Raw genomic sequence first — 16,978 nt, forward strand, 5'->3', positions numbered from 1 at the left:
ATTATATGGATTTTTATATGAAACCGCCTGCTGATGCTGCCGCGGCCAGGCAGCCTATAAGCGAGAATTGTCGGCATCTTTTGGCCTTTGTCTTCTCTGGGTTTGGTTTTTGTTTTTTGGTGGGGGCCAAGCTGGGAAAAAAGAAAGGTCGCCTGATCATTTGCCGTTCACCGGTCTCGGTCTCGGTCCCGGTCGTTTTGGTATTACACGCATCATTATATTGACAATGAACAACAGCGGGCCAGAAACATGATGGACAGACAGATGGACGGCATTGATGATCTCCACACACACACACACTCGCCCATATTTATTGCTAGCTAACAGATGAAGGTGATGATGAGCCATCTACAACCGCATCTCCAACTGATCAACGGTCGATGTCGATCATCTAATGTGGCTTTGATGCTCTTGACGCTTTTGTGCTAATCGTATTCTGGCCACAAGATTTTCTAAATGATCATTGATGGTGATGATGAGAGAGTTAATTGTGTTCCCCCGGATAATGATGTTCACTGACATCTTAACGACAAATTACGTTTATGGTGAATCTTGGATGGTTGATCATTGGGTTTCTCTAGTCGATCGATGGTCGATCTGGTTGTATCCTCAACCATCTGTGGACTTGTCGTTATGCATGAAGAGGATTACGTTTTTTCGAAGCAAACCAAAAAAAAAAAAAGCGAGAACTACTGCTGTGCCTTGACGCGATTTATAATTGTTGTTGGTGTCGTTGTCGTCGTTGCTGGTGTTACCGACAATATTACTGATGTCCAACAACAACAGCAACCATAACGAACAATGAATATTTCATTGTTCAGTGTCGAGTATACGTAACGAATTGCATTTCGTTGCGGTCATCTGTGTTTTTTGTTTGTGTTGTGTTTTGGTATTTTGGGAAATGGGAAGCGCTTGAGTCCAATCTTTGGACCTAATCAAACTAACCCATAACATAGCAGTCAGTCAGTCAGTCAATCAGCCACTCACTCTGTCATCCATCAAGGGGGTTTAATATTTCTTGGGGTTTTTTACCAACCAATTGCTTTCCACCACATCGTTGAGTTGGTTCATCCTCATTAGCGTTAGGCAATAGCTTTGAAATTTGAAGTCTTCGATGTGGATGAGCGTTTCCATTCTCCATAAACAACCTTTTCGATCTTTCAAACTGACTACTGTTGTAACCACTATTGCCACAGTTGCTAGAATTCTACAAAAATGATAGATTTTTTATTGTCTGGTAGATTGGTAGATTTTTTTAAGTTTCGGTAGATTTTACAAAATATTCCTCTCCAACTAAGAGGTAATTCATTTGTGTATAGGAATACAATTTTTACAAAACTTTCTATAGGAATAAAATTTTGAGAAAATTCTCTATAGGAATCAAATTTTAAGAAAATTATCTGTAGAAATAAAATTTTGAGAAAATTTTCTGTAGAAATAAAATTTTGAAAAGAATGTTCTAGAAATAAAATTTTGACAAAATTTTCTATAGAACTAAACATTTTTACAAAATTTTCTATAGACATAAAATTTTGAGAAAACTTTCTATAGAAGTAAAAATTTTGAAAGTTTGCTGTAGAAATAAAATTTTGAGAATATAGAAATAAAATTTAGACCAAATTGCCTATTTTAAGAAAATTTTCTATATAATTAAAATTTTGAGATTTTGGACAAAATACAATATAGAAGTAAAAATTTTATATAAAAGTAAAAAATGTGGACAAAATTTTATATAGCAGTAACATTTTGACAATATTTTCTATATAAATACAATTCTGAGAAAAAATTCTATAGAAATAAAATTTTGACAAGATTTTCTAAAGAAATAAAAATGTTGACAAAATTTTTTATAGAAATAAAATTTTGAGAAATTTTGTGGAGATGGAAAATTTTTGAGAAAACTTTCTATAGAAGTAAAAATTTTGAGAAACTTTGCTGTAGATATAAAATTTTGAGAATATAGAAATAAAATTTTGACCACTTTGTCTATTTTGAGAACAAAATACTATATAGAAGTAAAAAAAATCTGGACAAAATTTTATATAGAAGTAAAATTTTGACAATATTTTCTATATAAATACAATTCTGAGAAGAATTTCTATAGAAATAAAATTTTGACAAAATTTTCTATAGAAATAAAATTTTGAAAAATTTTCTATAGAATTAAAATTTTGACAAAAATTTTCTATAGAAATAAAATTTTGACAAAATTTTCTATAGAAATAAAATTTTGACAAAATTTTCTATACAAATAAAATTTTGACAAAATCTTCTATAGACATACAATTTTGACAAGATTTTCCATAGAAATAAAATTTTGAGAAAATTTTCTATAGAAATAAAATGTTTACAAAATTTTCTGTAGAAATAAAATTTTGACTAATTAATAATGTGATTAATACTATCATTTTCGTGATTGAAGACATTTTGATTGAACCAAACAAAATTTTTTTTGTGTGAAGAAATGAAATTTTGACAAAATTTTCTATAGAAATAAAATTTTTGAGAACATTTTTGGGCAAAATACTTTATGGAAGTTAAAATTTTCTATAGAAGTAAAAAATATTGACAAAATTTTATATAGAAGTAAAATTTTGACAATAGTTTCTATATAAATACAATTCTGAGAAAAATTTCTATAGAAATAAAATTTTTACAAAATTTTCTATAAAAATAAAGTTTTGAAAAATTTTCTATAGAAATAAAATTTTGAAAAATTTTCTATTGAATTAACATTTAACATTAACAAAAAAATTTCTATGTAAAACAAATTTTGAGAAAATTGTCTACAAAAATATAATTTTGAGAAAATTTTCCACAAAAATAAAATTTTGACAACATTTTCTATAGAAATACAATTGTTGACAAAATTTTCTATAGAAATAAAATTTTGACAAAATGTTGTACAGAAATAAAATTCTGACAAAATTTTCTATGGAAATAAAATTTTGACAAATTCTTCTATAGAAAAAAATTTTAAAAAGTTTTTCTATAAAAATAAAATTGTCGGAAATTTTTCTATAGGAATAAAAGTTTAAGAAAATTTTCTATAGCAATAAAATTTTGGGAAATTTTTCTATAAGATTAAAATTGTGATAAAATATTCTTTAGAAATCAAAATTTTGAGAAAATTTTCTATAGAAAATAAACTTTTGAGAAAATTTTCTATAGAAATAAAATTGTGAGAAATATTTCTATAGAATTGAAATTTTGAAATAATTTTTTATAGAAATAAAATTTTGAAAAAAAAATTATAGAAATCAGAATTTTGAGATGAGAAACTTTTTTTGACAAAATGTTCTATAAAAAAATTTACACCATATTCTATAGCAATAAAATTTTGACAAACTATTCTTTAGAAATCAAAATTTTGAGATAATTTTTCTTTAGAAATTATTTTTTGGGAAAATTTTCTATAGAAGTAAAATTTTGACAAAATTTGCTATAGAAATAAACTTTTGATAAAATTTTCTATGGAAATAAAGTTTGCAAAAAAATTTTCTATAGAAATAAAATTTTGATATCAATTTCTATAGAAATCATAATTTTGGGAAAACTTTCTATAGAGATAAAATTTTGAGAACATTTTCTATAGAAATAAAATTTTGTGAAAATAATAATATTTGGTCTGTTTGGTAGTTTTTTGTAAAAGTTTCTCCAAATTTTGGTTAATGATTTTTGGCTCGAGTGACAACAGTGCTGATTTAAAAAACAAAAAAGTAATGGCTATGTCTATTGACTCTCAAATATATGTGGAAATGTCCTTCCATACAAATGATGATGAATGTAACAAAAACACAGTAGCCTCTGTTAGATTTTCAATGTCGTGTTGCATCTCTAAAATACAACCAACAACCAAGCAGCCGCCATGTCTTAATGGTAATATTTTATTTAGGCAACTACTACGATCACAACGCCAATGCCAATGAACCAAAAGTTAGGGAATTGTTTTTGACACTTGATTTCAACTAAATGTCGCAAACTTTTGCTAAACAATTTTGAACAACAAACAAACAAACAGCAACAGTAGCCGCAGCAACAACATCAGTATCAGTAAGTAGTGAGGTATCAGTAAAGGCTGTTGTTGGTGGTTGGAAAGTTTGTACATCATTTGTGAAAATTTTTACGAAGGATATGCGGTCGACTGGAGGCATATTCATTTGGAAATATTTTCATGTGGGGGGTTGTGAGGGGTCGTTTTACCAGAATAATGCGATATTTAAAATGGAAAATAAAATTGTATAAACTCATTGATACATGGAAATTCTTAACTTAAGATCTTCATTTTATTCGAATAATTATTCCCATAAAAATATTTCTTTTAATCAAAACAAAAAAGAAAATATAATTACATTAATTTATTTAAACAATTGCATTTCAAATAATATTTTTTAATGGATAAATTTAAAAGATTCTTGTTGTAAATTTAATGAAAAAAATTTTAGTAAATATTATGACCTTATTTTTCAATTAAAATTTATTTATTTTAAGAAATTTTTCCTTAATATTCTTAAATTACATGTCCTAAAATTTAGGTTCTATAATATTTTACATAAAGTCATTAGGTTTTTCAGTCTACACTCCACATCATTGAACACCTGTTGCACTACATTGAAATTTATTAAAATCTCAACTACAACTAAAATATATGAGACATAAACACAAAATAATAACCCCGGGGCTTGTCACCTAATCAATAGCGCTAATAACCACTTTATTGGCCATATATCATTAGTAAACCTCAATGACATTCGAATTTATTGTACGAACACCACAAACTCGGTTATCATAGAATGCAAAACTTGTCCCATGAGAAAACCACCAAGAAAATTTTATTAAAACTCTAAACAAAAGTAAACTTTTACAAGTACATAAAGTAGTAGTTAACACCTGGACAACTCTACCAACAAACCAATGGTGGTCATCATCTCATATGGAAGATGAGAGGTAATTTCCACATTAACCTCCAGATGACCAAAACCCAAAAATATAAATTTTTGTTTTTATTTTCTGCTACCACAAAGAATCAGTGGAACCTTTCAATGGCACATATTGATCTGAGGGAGAGAGAGAGGGAGATAAATGGCAAACACGGTTGCCACTCGTACCAAGAATGTAAACATTTTTACTTCTATAGAAAATTTCACAAAATTTTAATTCTGTAGAAATTTTTGTCAAAATTTTATTTTTGTACAAAAATTTTCTCAAAATTTTATTTTTGTAGAAAATTTTCTCAAAATTTGTTTTATATATCGATTTTTTTTCAAAACTTTACTTCTACAGAAAAATTTTCAAAATTGTATTTTGCCCAAAATTTTCTCAAAAATTTTATTTCTATAGAAAATTTTGTCAAAATTTAATTTCTTCACACAATAATTTTTTTGATTCAATCAAAATGTCTTCAATCACGAAAATAATAGTATCAATCACATTATTAATTGGTCAAAATTTTATTTCTGTAGAAAATTTTGTAAACATTTTATTTCTGTAGAAAATTTTGTAAACATTTTATTTCTATAGAAAATTTTGTCAAAATTTTATTTTTATGGAAAATTTTGTCAAAATTTTTTCAAAATTTTATTTCTATAGATAATTTTGTCAAAATTGTACTTCTATAGAAAATTTGGTAAAATTTTATTTCTATAGAAAATTCTTTCAAAATTTTATTTCTATAGAAAATGTTGTAAACATTTTATTTTTGTAGAAAATTTTCTCAAAATTTGTTTTACATAGAAAGTTTTTTCAAAATTTTATTTCTATAGAAAATTTTGTGAAAATTTTATTTCTATAGCAAATTTTCTCAAAATTATGATTACAATAGAAATTTTTCTCAAAATTTTGATTTCTACAGAAAGTTTTGTCAAAATATTATTTCCATAGAAAATTTTCTCAAAATTTTATTTCTATAGAAAATTATCTCAAAATTTTGATTTCTATAGAAAATTATCTCAAAATTTTGATTTTTAAAGAATAGTTTGTCAAAATTTTATTCCTATAGTAAATGTTGCAAATTTTGTCAAAAAAGTTTGATTTATAAAGACAAATTTCTCAAAATTTTATTTTATAGCCAAATTTCTCAAAATTTTATTTCTGTAGAAAAATTTCTCATAATTGTATTTCTGTAGAAAAATTTCTTAAAATTTTATTTCTATAGAAAATTTTCTCAAAATTTTGATTTCTATAGAAAATGTTTTCATAATTTTATTTCTATAAGAAATTTTCTTAAAATTTTATTTCTTTAGAAAATTTTCTCAGAATTTTATTTCTATAGAAATATAGAAAATGTTGTCAATATTCTACTCTGATAAAAAATTTTGTCAATTCTTTTTTTTATAGAAAATTTTGTCACAGTTGGGACAATTTTGTCATAATTGTCCCAACTGTGGCATCCGTGATTAGGAGAGGGTTAACTATACTTGAAAATTGCGATCTGTAGCATAGCTAAGCGAAAATTTAAAATAAATACACCTAAAATGCTGCTTATTTAATATAATTTTATAGGAAAAAATTTTTGGTTTTAGATTTTATTATTATTTTGTAAATATTCAATATAAAGTCTAGTTTTGTTGTAAAATGAATTTCGAAATTTTTGGTCATTTGTATTAGAATCAAATTCACCATAGGACACAATTTTAAAATAAGTTTTACATAAGCTTCGAATATTTTTTACTTTTCAATATTTTATTACTTTTTATATATTTTATTACTTTTTTTACTTTTCTCTAAATAAATAATAAATTAAAATTAATAAATAAACTGAATAAGGCCTTCGATAATCTTATGTTAAATTTCATACATTTTTATAGGGAAGAATTATTTGTTTTAATTTTATTTTATTATTTTTTTCCAAATTTTCCACAGTCTAATACAAAGTTAATATTTTACGAGTACAATCAATTTCGAAAATATTGTTATTTTTATTAGAATTAAAATCGTTATAAGACACATTAAAAACATTACACAAGGTTGGAATGCTTGTTACCAATGTCAGAGATTAAGCGAACAAACTTAATTTTTTTCAGTGTTCTCCCACCACTAACTCAGACAATTTTTAAATTTTTTCGTTTTTCTTCAAAATTACAAGACTTTACGAATAAGAAAACCACTCAAATAACTAAAAACTGTAAAGCGATGACAATTCAAACATAAGAACCAAACAAAAGTAATGACAGAAGCATAGAATGATGATTTAAGACCATGTTGTAAACGTTGCCTTTTCTATGTTATACTATGGTCCACCGTAGTACCCTTTTGGTCTTTGTTAAGAAGCTCTTAAATACCTTCCATAAATATTTAAAAAATATGTATATATTTTCCTGACGAAAAAAAAAAACGTACAAATTTATTGCTCAACAACAGCAGCAAGGCCAGCATACATCTTTGGGCTTTGTCCAGAATTAGAGGTAGTAAAACCTTAAAATTTTGCTAACTATTTTTAAGAGGTAATAAATAAATCCTCATGGTAACCACACATTTGAACATAAATCCCTGCAGAAAGGCTTTTCATAGATTATTGAATGTTTAAAAGAAGCTGTTTACCTTCGTTGGCCCCTCTCTAAGTCATACACTCACTCACACCTTAAGGCTCGGACCTTAACTGGTTAAGCTTATATTGCTGTAAAAATCCCTTTTTTGAAGTGAAGGACTATAAAAGATTTTGCATTGGACTTTTGAGTATCCGTGGTTTCGCTTTGTTGCTACAATTTTATGACCAAGGGAATGTAAAAAAAAACAGCAAACATTTCTTTCATTCTTTTTGAATATTTGACCATGAAAATGAAAAAGTGTAAAAGCTTAAAATGGAAATGAGATTTCGTCAGTTTCATTGTTACGTCTTCAACTTTACAGAAAATGTTTAAAATGGTTTCCGAGTTAAGAGAGTAAGAGATTCTTCTTTCCCACAAATTATTACTATTTAGTAGATAGGGACAGTAGGAATCTAGTTAGGGTGAGACAGACTGAATCCCGTTAGGTTAAGAGAGTAGGTAGCTCGTTAGGTTAGGTTAGATTCGGTGACTTTCTATTATTTCATAGAAACTTTGACAATTCAATCCATTGTGATTCCACAGGTGGTTAACTCATAATGTCATCAATGAAAGCTGCTCAATTCTATTTAACTCAATGACAAGCGGTCATCTTTCTATGGTTTGGGAATTCCTCTGATGCCAGAAATTGTTTAACATAGTTTAAATATGAAAGATTCTTCTTTCCCACATATTATTACTATTTAGTAGATAGGGACAGTAGGAATCTCGTTAGGTTGAGGCAATAAGGACCTCATGGGGTTAAGACAGTAATTTCTACTGTCTTCAGGATAAGTCAGTAAAGCTTACTGTCTCCTTATATTAGATTAGGTGACTGTATATGATTTCAGGTTAACTTAGACTATTCAATTCATTATGATACCACAGGAGGTGAACTCTTAATTGCATCAATGAGTGCTACAAGATTTTATGTTTTCTGGACTTAATTTTTCAATAGTAAAAATATTATTTTATTTTTCCCATAAATTTTAATTGGACCCAGCAAACACAGTAATTTTTTTTTTTCAAAGAATATTTGACGAAAATTTTATATTTTCCAATTTTCTCACAAAAAAATTTCAGAATATACAATAATTTTGCAAAAAATTTTGAAAAGTCCAAAAATCACGATCGTCCTTATTTTTACTAAAGTGCTATTAATGACCACAGAAATGCTACGGTTAACATTTACGCCTTGTATAAAAAAGGTCACATGTTTCACCCCAAGTGCCGGACGGACATCAAATACACTTTCAGTTGTCATTTATTATCACTCAGTGATACTGATGACATTTAGGAGTGTTTTGAAGGTCCTATAAGGGGGTTAACTCATAGAAAATTACACTTTTCGGACTAGCCTATAAGAAGTTAATCAATAGTAGATAAGAACTGTAGGAATTTCGTAAAGTTTTGCACTATTTTTTTTATAAAAGAAAACTTCTTTGTTTTTTTTTTCCTTATAGAAAATGCAATTAATTCCCATATAGAAACCATGTGGATCAATCAGAAAAATTTAGTCATTCACTAAATGAGATATTTGTACTATTGTATATTTGTGTCCTATCGTTAGGTTGGGTCTGGGAGGTCAAACACACAAATGCTCTTCGATTGTCACATTGAATAAACCAGTAATACTGATGGAATATGTGAACGTTTCAAAGTTCTTTTAAGGCGGTTTATTTAAAATCACACAAACCCACAAAATATTGGAATAGTAGTTGGGAACTGTAGGAATTTCGTTAAATTTTGCATTATTTTTTATTTAAAGCAATAAGTTATTTCTTTTTCCCATGAAAAAATATAGAATAGGATCCTGTGCATGTGGTTAATTCCAAAACATGTATACTTCATAAACTTTAAATTTCGCATTATTTTTTATTTAATTTAAATTTTACATTATTTTTATTTTATTTAAATTTTGCATTATTTTTTATTTAAAACAATAAATTATTTCTTTTTCCCATGAAAGAATATAGAATAGGATCCAAAATTCCAAAACATTTACACTTCATACACTTTATGAGAAATTTAGGGAACAAACTAGTTACGTAATTTAATTTTTTAACATTGACTAAATTGTTTACTCCTTGCAAAGTGTACTAGACTAAACTCCCTTGCAAATACATATATAAAAAAAAATTTCCTCAATATTGTTCTTCAGCAGGTGCTAAAGGGATATTCCTAATTCTGTTTGAGTATCAATCCAACCAAACAATCTAGCAACTAAAAGGTGATAATAAAACTGCCTAAGCCCACATGCTTACAAATAATCTATCTCCAAAGCCAGAGGGTTTAATCCAAATGTGTATTACCAGTAGAGGTGATGAGAAGAATTAACTAATCTCCTAGGATCTTCACCTCAATGTGGTTAAGAATTATAGATTTTAAGTACAAATCACCTTCAATCAAAAATAATTAATATACAAAATCCAAGGTAAAAGAAAATTAAAGAATATTATAAAAAAAAATTATTTTTTTTTATTTTGCCTAAAATTCAAATTCAATTTTAATATAGTAAAAAAATTAAACGTAAATTCTTTATTATTTTTATAATTAAGGTCCGTACTATCATGTATGCAATTTTTCTTTTTATCCAGTGAAAATTTAATAGTGCTGTCTGTATATTTTCCATTGCACTCATATTTTTCTAACAAAACTCACAACTTTTTCTTATAGTTTGGCAAAAAGTCAATGGCCGTTGTATGGCTTCATTTCTGAATAACTTCACAATAAAAAAGTTAGCGCTAACAAGAAACAAAAGGAAGCCTTTAAGAAACATTAAAGTCAAGTTCAAAAGTTGAATAACATTTCACTTGAGGAAAAAAAAGACAAAATAAAAAAAGTTTGCTATATCAATGGAAGGTTTGAAATGATGGAAAAAAATCAATAAAAATAGGGCGTTAGCGATAGGAATATGTTACAGGGATTATGAAGTAGAAATTCGAAGGCTATGAAACCCTATTTCAAGGACATATTTTAAAAACTTTCTTAATATTAAAAAAAATAGTAGTGCATACTTTTATGATTGTTAATTATTTATTTTCACCAAAAATTTTAAAATTTAAAGGAACTTATATCGATATTAACCCTCTGACAGACACATGAGTCTGGCCAGACCTTTTTCGATTCTAATTGTAATTAAAATACATTTATAATATAGCTAGAGACTTGAAACTTCAGATACCCTCCTATTACCTATCGATGTGTGAAAAAATCAGGACAGAAAATACGACAGTAATATACATTAAAATACATAGTGGGTCTAGCCAGGCCTCATGTGTTACGAATGTGACTATCGAAACATGTGTATGTCGGAGGGTTAAAACATTCTATTTGAATTTAATTTCATTTGAATTGGTACTCAAAAAAGACCAGGAAAGAAAAAAGTAGGTTAGTTTTCGTTCGAATTTGAAACTTTTAACTAAACTATTTTACAAACACGATATGACAAAAATAAGTAAATGTTTTTCAACCAATTCATTAAATTTATAAGACAAAATATTTTTTTTGTGACTTAAAAAAAAATCATATTTTTTCTTAAAACCTAACCTACTTTTTCTTTCCTGGTCTTTTTTGAGTACCAATTCAAATGAAATTAAATTCAAATAAAATGAAATGAAATTCATATAGAATTTTTTAATATCGCTATAAGTTTCTTTCAATTTTAAAATTAGTGAAAATTAGTTAGTGAAAATAAATAATAAACAATCATAAAAGTATGCAATAAAGTTAAAAATTTGCAATGTCCCATACGAAGTTCAAGATAAACCCATTTTTGGCGATCATTTAGGGTCCCCTTTTCTGAGTTTATTGTAGTAAAAAAAAATCTGAAGCAGAATTGCAGTATGGGGGTTTTGAACCAAATTTGGGATTTTTCGTGGTTGTTGACGAAATTTTTGTTTAGGGGACTTGATGGGAGATTTCCAGGATTTTTGGGCTCAAAATAGGCCTACCTACCAGGAAAGAAAAAGTAGATTAGTTTTGGTTCGAATTTGAAACCTTTAATTAACCTATATTACAAACACCGACATGACAAAAATAAGTAACCAATTAAGGAAATTTATAAGACATAATATTATTTTTCACTTAAAAAAAAAAAGATATTTTTAAGAAAAAATGGATTTAGAAATTGGAAAAATGAATTTTTGGTAAACATTATGACAAAATAATTAAAGCATCACAAACAGAAGAAATTATTTTTCAACCAATTCACGAAATTTATCACGAAGTTTATTAGATTTTCAACTTTTAATTTATTTTTAACTTAAAAAAAATATATATTTTTAGGGAAATCATGGAGGGAATTCGAAATTGAAAAAAAAAATATTTTTAGTTCCATACGAAGTTCATGACAAACGCATTTTTGGAAAACATTACATATTTTTGTAGATTCTGAACTATTTGGTGCAAAATTAAAATTTATTTTTATTTTTTTAATTTTTATGTGTATGACTTTTTTAACTTTTTAGTTAATTTAATTAAACACAGAATTATTAAAGCGAAAAAAAAACAAATTGGAAAAATGTATTTTTGGTAAACATAATGCCAAAATAATTAAAGCATCACAAACAGAAGAACTTATTTTTCAACCAATTCACGAAATTTATTAAATTTTCAACTTTTAAATTTTTCAACTTAAAAAAAATATTTTTTGGGAAATCATGGAGGGAATTCGAAATTGAAAAAAAAAATTTTTTAGTTCCATACGAAGTTCATGATAAACGCATTTTTGAAAACATTACATATTTTTGTAGATTCTGAACTATTTGGTGCAAAATTAAAATTTATTATTATTATTTTTTTTTTTTTTTAATTTTTATGTGTATGACTTTTTCAACTTTTTAGTTAATTTAATTAAACACAGAATTATTAAAGCAAAAAAAAAAACTTTCTCATTAACTAAAATATAGTTAAATATAATTTAAGGTCCCCTTTTCTGGGTTTATTGTAATAAAATAAAATTCTGAAGCAGTGTTGCAGTATTTGAACAAAATTTGGGATTTTTTGTGGTTGGGGACGAAATTTTTGATTTGAGACTTGAAAAAAAAAAATAAAATTTATTATTTTTTTTAATTTTTATGTGTATGACTTTTTCAACTTTTTAGTTAATTTAATTAAATACAGAAGCGAAAAAAAAAACTTTCTCATGAACTAAAATAAAGTTAAATAGGATTTAAGGTCCCCTTCTCTGAGTTTATTGTAATAAAAAAAATCTGAAGCAGGGTTGCAGTATTGGGGATTTTGAACAAAATTTGGGATTTTTTGTGGTTGTTGACGAAATTCTTTGATTAGGGCACTTGATGAGGGATTTCCATGATTATGGGGTGTGGAAATTTTTCGAAATATATCAGGTTTCTAATAATAGTTTAAATTAAATATTTTTTATCTTAAAAAAGGGCTTAAAGAAGCGCAGTTTATCCTAAAAATATAACAAAAAAAAACATTTGAATTAGAAACGAATGCAGGATTTTGTTTCGGAAGTCCAAATACTAATTTATATTTTACTCTGCTTGGCCAAGACATGTTTCTACTATTGCGAAATCATTGCAGGGGACCAAGGTCTATATGTTGGCCCCTAGTCTAGATTCACAAATGTGGTATCACAATGGACTGAATAGTCTAAGTGAGCCTGATACATCGGGCTGCCACCTAACCTAACCTTGACTACATCGCTACACCCTCAAAAAAAGTTAATTCTCTACGGCACTAAATGCAATTAATTCTATTTTAGTTCATGTTGTAAAAAAGTTTCGTTAATTTTATTAATTTTATGCGCAAGTTAGTTAAATGAACTAATCACTTAATTTACTAAATTCGTGTCTCCCACAAAATAGTTCATAATTATTTTAAGTGTTTACATTTTACCACAAATGTGCCCATCGAAAACGTTATATGGCGCTAAAGAGTTTTTTGCAATTTTGAACTCCAATTTTTGCTTTGAAAAGTGAAAAAAATGGTTTACGTCTAATAGTCTTGATTTTTTGGAAAGCTTTCCAATTTGGGAACAAGTGTAAGAAAAATACCGGTAACATTGTACTGGACAAAAAAAATGGACATTTGTTAAGACACAGGCCACAAGCGTAATTTTTGTATGATTCTGAATCGAAAAAATAGTTTTAAGGTGTTTTACTTCCTCTAAAGAAAACTGAAATTTCTGAGCGTTTCAATGTTTCCCTAAGTTGGCTATTAACAGGAGGTCCCTTGTCATTGAGCTAAACATAGAATCTTTCAGCCTTAACAGGGAAATTCGCAAAATTTGCAATTTAAAAACTAGCGAAAAAATTTGGATTTTATTCTAAAAGAAATTATTTAAATTTTGTCGAAAAAAAATGCTAAATCCATTCTAGAAAAATGAGAATTTTTTTTATATTAGTTCAAACGTTTCAGGGAGGCATTAAACATTTTTAAACTATTAAAAATTATTTTAATAGTTTTTTTTTTAATCACATCCTAATTCCGATCACACCTTAAGTAGTGATACACATTCAGTGCATAGGCTGTTGAAATGGTGGACATCCGTCCTATAGCAACCCATCAAAAAAAGCGTCGCCAAAAAAGTAGTGAAAATGTTCTTTTTGGATCCGGAAGTGGTGCAAAATTGGCGCAGAAGCGATGATTTTAACATGGGCTTGTCATAGGACGGATGTCCACCATTACAACAGATGTTGCACTGAAATTGTATCACTTCTTAAGGTGTGATGCGAATCCAGTGATTTGGATGTGAATAAAGAAATTTTGTGATATTTTGACAAATAAATATTTTTAAAAATTTTTTATGATTTTTAATGCACTATAATGCTTGTCTGGAACGTTTTTAAAAATACGCAATTTTTGTAGAAAGGATTTAGCTTTTTTTTGGCAAAATTTAAATAATTTGCACTATTTTATTAATTTGTAATCTGTTTTTAAGCCATTTGAAATAATAAAAATTTAAATTTCCCATTAAAAATATGAAAAAAGCGAATTATATAAATTGTACTAAATTAACTTCCTGTGCAGTTAAAATAAAGAACATCTTTGGGAGGACATTTTTGGAAGTGCTTTTAAAGTTGTGCCTTAAGAAGAACCTGCAATTTTTTTTGCTGGGAAGCCTATATTAAATTATTTTAATTGCCTTAAGGTATTTATTATTCCACAGGAACGAAATTTTAGACAAACGAAATTGTCATTTCTTATAAAGTATCTTATTTTAATGCAAGTAAATCCGAAGTAATGATGGACGATTTACCAATAGTGTTTAAACTTTTTTGATTTATATTTAAAGGAAATTGTTTTGCGTCGAAAGAAAACTTCGCTTGTTTAAAATTTCGTTCCTCGGAAAAGAAAAACCTTCTTTCAGTGAAGGTAAAATTTTTCTTACCATAATATAATAAATAATTGGCTCTAATCGACTTTTTATCAAACGAAATTCCTTTTTTTTTGTGAAATTTACTTAAATATTATTTTGTAAATGCGTTTGCGGCAGCAACTGTAACAATGACTAACCCAATCTATTTTATTTGCAGTGTTTTAGTTTGATACAAAATATTTTTTTTTCAGTGTCCATTTATTTCCTTATGCAAATGTTTCGGCTATTCATTTGGCACATTCATATCGTAAAATTCCGGTGGTACTCACCTATATTGTGCTGATTGTTGTGTAAAACTGAACCAAACGCCATTAGATCTTTAACCGGCGGTGCTCTCGTACTGAGGGCGGCGAAGCCGTCGCCCAAAAATGACGCCAACGCGACAGCCCTAAGGGGCGCTTTTGAGACTTCGGTGAGAATTTTGTGGTTGTCGAGAATGGCGGGTTTAATTAAAATATCCAAAGTGAGGCTTGTTGATGTAAGGGCCAAAACAGGCAAAAAGGGTTCAAATACCCCAGATGTCAGCAAAGAAACACAGAATTTATAGGAAAATATTTGTTTTTATTTGTTTTTTTTTTCTGTTTTATAAAATTGCAATTTATGTTTTACAAGTACCCAATTTTTTAGGATTTCTTTTAGTCACACTTTTTATTTTTCGCACTCATTAAAATTTTTCTTTTGATTTTCAAAAAATTCTCTAATGTTTTCAAATTGCACGCATTTGGTTTTTTTTTAAAGAAATTTGTTGTTGTTGTTTTTATTTGCTACCAACAGGTCTTCCCAAAAAGTTGCAATGTCGTCGAAGTCTACTGCGGCGGAACACGAGATTTCTTTTTTTTTTTCAAAACATAACAGTTGAGGAAATAAACGGAAACTTTTTGACGTTAATTAGCGCGCGCAAAAATGTTCAGTAGCGTCGGTGGCAGAATTAGCAGCAGCAGCACCAGGGTACACTTATATCTTAGTGGGCGGGTGGGTGGTTAAACCTAAATAGCCTATAACTCTATGTGCACTGGCCTCTATTGTTGTGGAAACTTACGCGGAGGGGCTTTGAAGGAGTATTTGGGCTGCGTATTAATGTGCATAGAGAGCGTAATTTAATTGTGGCGCGTCGATGAGTTGTTGCATTGGATGTTGTTGGCGATGGTGTTGGTGAAACACGTTTGATTGGGGGGTGGGGGTCAGTTACAGCGGCTTACAGAAAGGATTAATGACTTAATTTCTTGTGATCTATCTCCTCCAGAGACAAAAGCCGGTTGTTGGTTTCGTCTACTAATAGAAAATACACATGGAGCACTTATACATACATACACACACATACATACACAGGGGCTAACAACTTGCGAAACGCACCTACGGCGTTTTGTAATTTTTCTCCCACAAAAGGTCTTTGTTTTGTGAATTTAAAGAGGGTGGGGGTATTTTGGCGGTTTGTTATGATTTACACTGGCACTTGCACTTTCACTGGCTGGTAGACAGACAAATAAACACTGGCTTGAGGGGTTATTAAGTGCAACACAAACACACACAGGCACATAGACTTTAGGGAGCTTCTTAAATTTTGGGGATTAGGGGGAATTCATTATTGCCAATCATAGCGACTTAAGAGAGGGGTCACCAATATTTTTTGGGTTTTTTATGTAATCCAATAGAGCTTTCAAGAGATTAGGTCACTTATTTTTTTGGTGGAAATTTTCTTATTATTCAGTTTACAATTCACGTAAAAATTTAGTTTCGATTTTTTTTTGGTTTCAAATTTTCTTCTTTTCTAAATTTCGTATCTTTCCGCTACGCATTGAATCACCACGTAACCACTGAGCGAACGTCAAACGAAAACTAAACACGCGAGACAATGTTTGCTAGCCATACACACGGATGGATGGATGCCTTAAGCAACGAACGACATAAACACACTATAAAACTAACAAAAACTCACTCGTACTCTGGTGGCTGCTGGTGATGAATGGATGGGAATGTGTGTGTGTGTGTATGGGTGTGCGTTTGTGTGATTGCCAAGTCTGCTCTCCTTACGAGAATCAGAATAAATAGCAGGTATAACAACGCAACCGGTTTGTATTGACAAAATCATACGCACACACACACTCAC

General features: G+C 28.4%; 1 protein-coding gene across 2 annotated transcripts in view; it reads right to left on the reverse strand.

Annotated features, from left to right (window-relative positions):
- Positions 1–16,737, reverse strand: part of Lim1 (LIM homeobox 1) — a 210,731-nt gene extending 193,994 nt beyond the window's left edge. Inside the window, exon 1 of one of the 2 annotated variants that reach the window (XM_075302961.1) lies at positions 15,141–16,737. In XM_075302961.1, the coding sequence (XP_075159076.1) occupies positions 15,141–15,183 (43 nt within the window). In that variant the 5' untranslated portion in view covers positions 15,184–16,737. The remainder of the gene's footprint in view (positions 1–15,140) is intronic. The other variant, XM_075302963.1, reaches the window with a different exon arrangement.
- Positions 16,738–16,978: the final 241 nt, after the last annotated feature.

This window comes from Haematobia irritans, chromosome 3, assembly GCF_050003625.1.
Source record: "Haematobia irritans isolate KBUSLIRL chromosome 3, ASM5000362v1, whole genome shotgun sequence".
Taxonomy (NCBI): Eukaryota; Metazoa; Arthropoda; class Insecta; order Diptera; family Muscidae; genus Haematobia; species Haematobia irritans.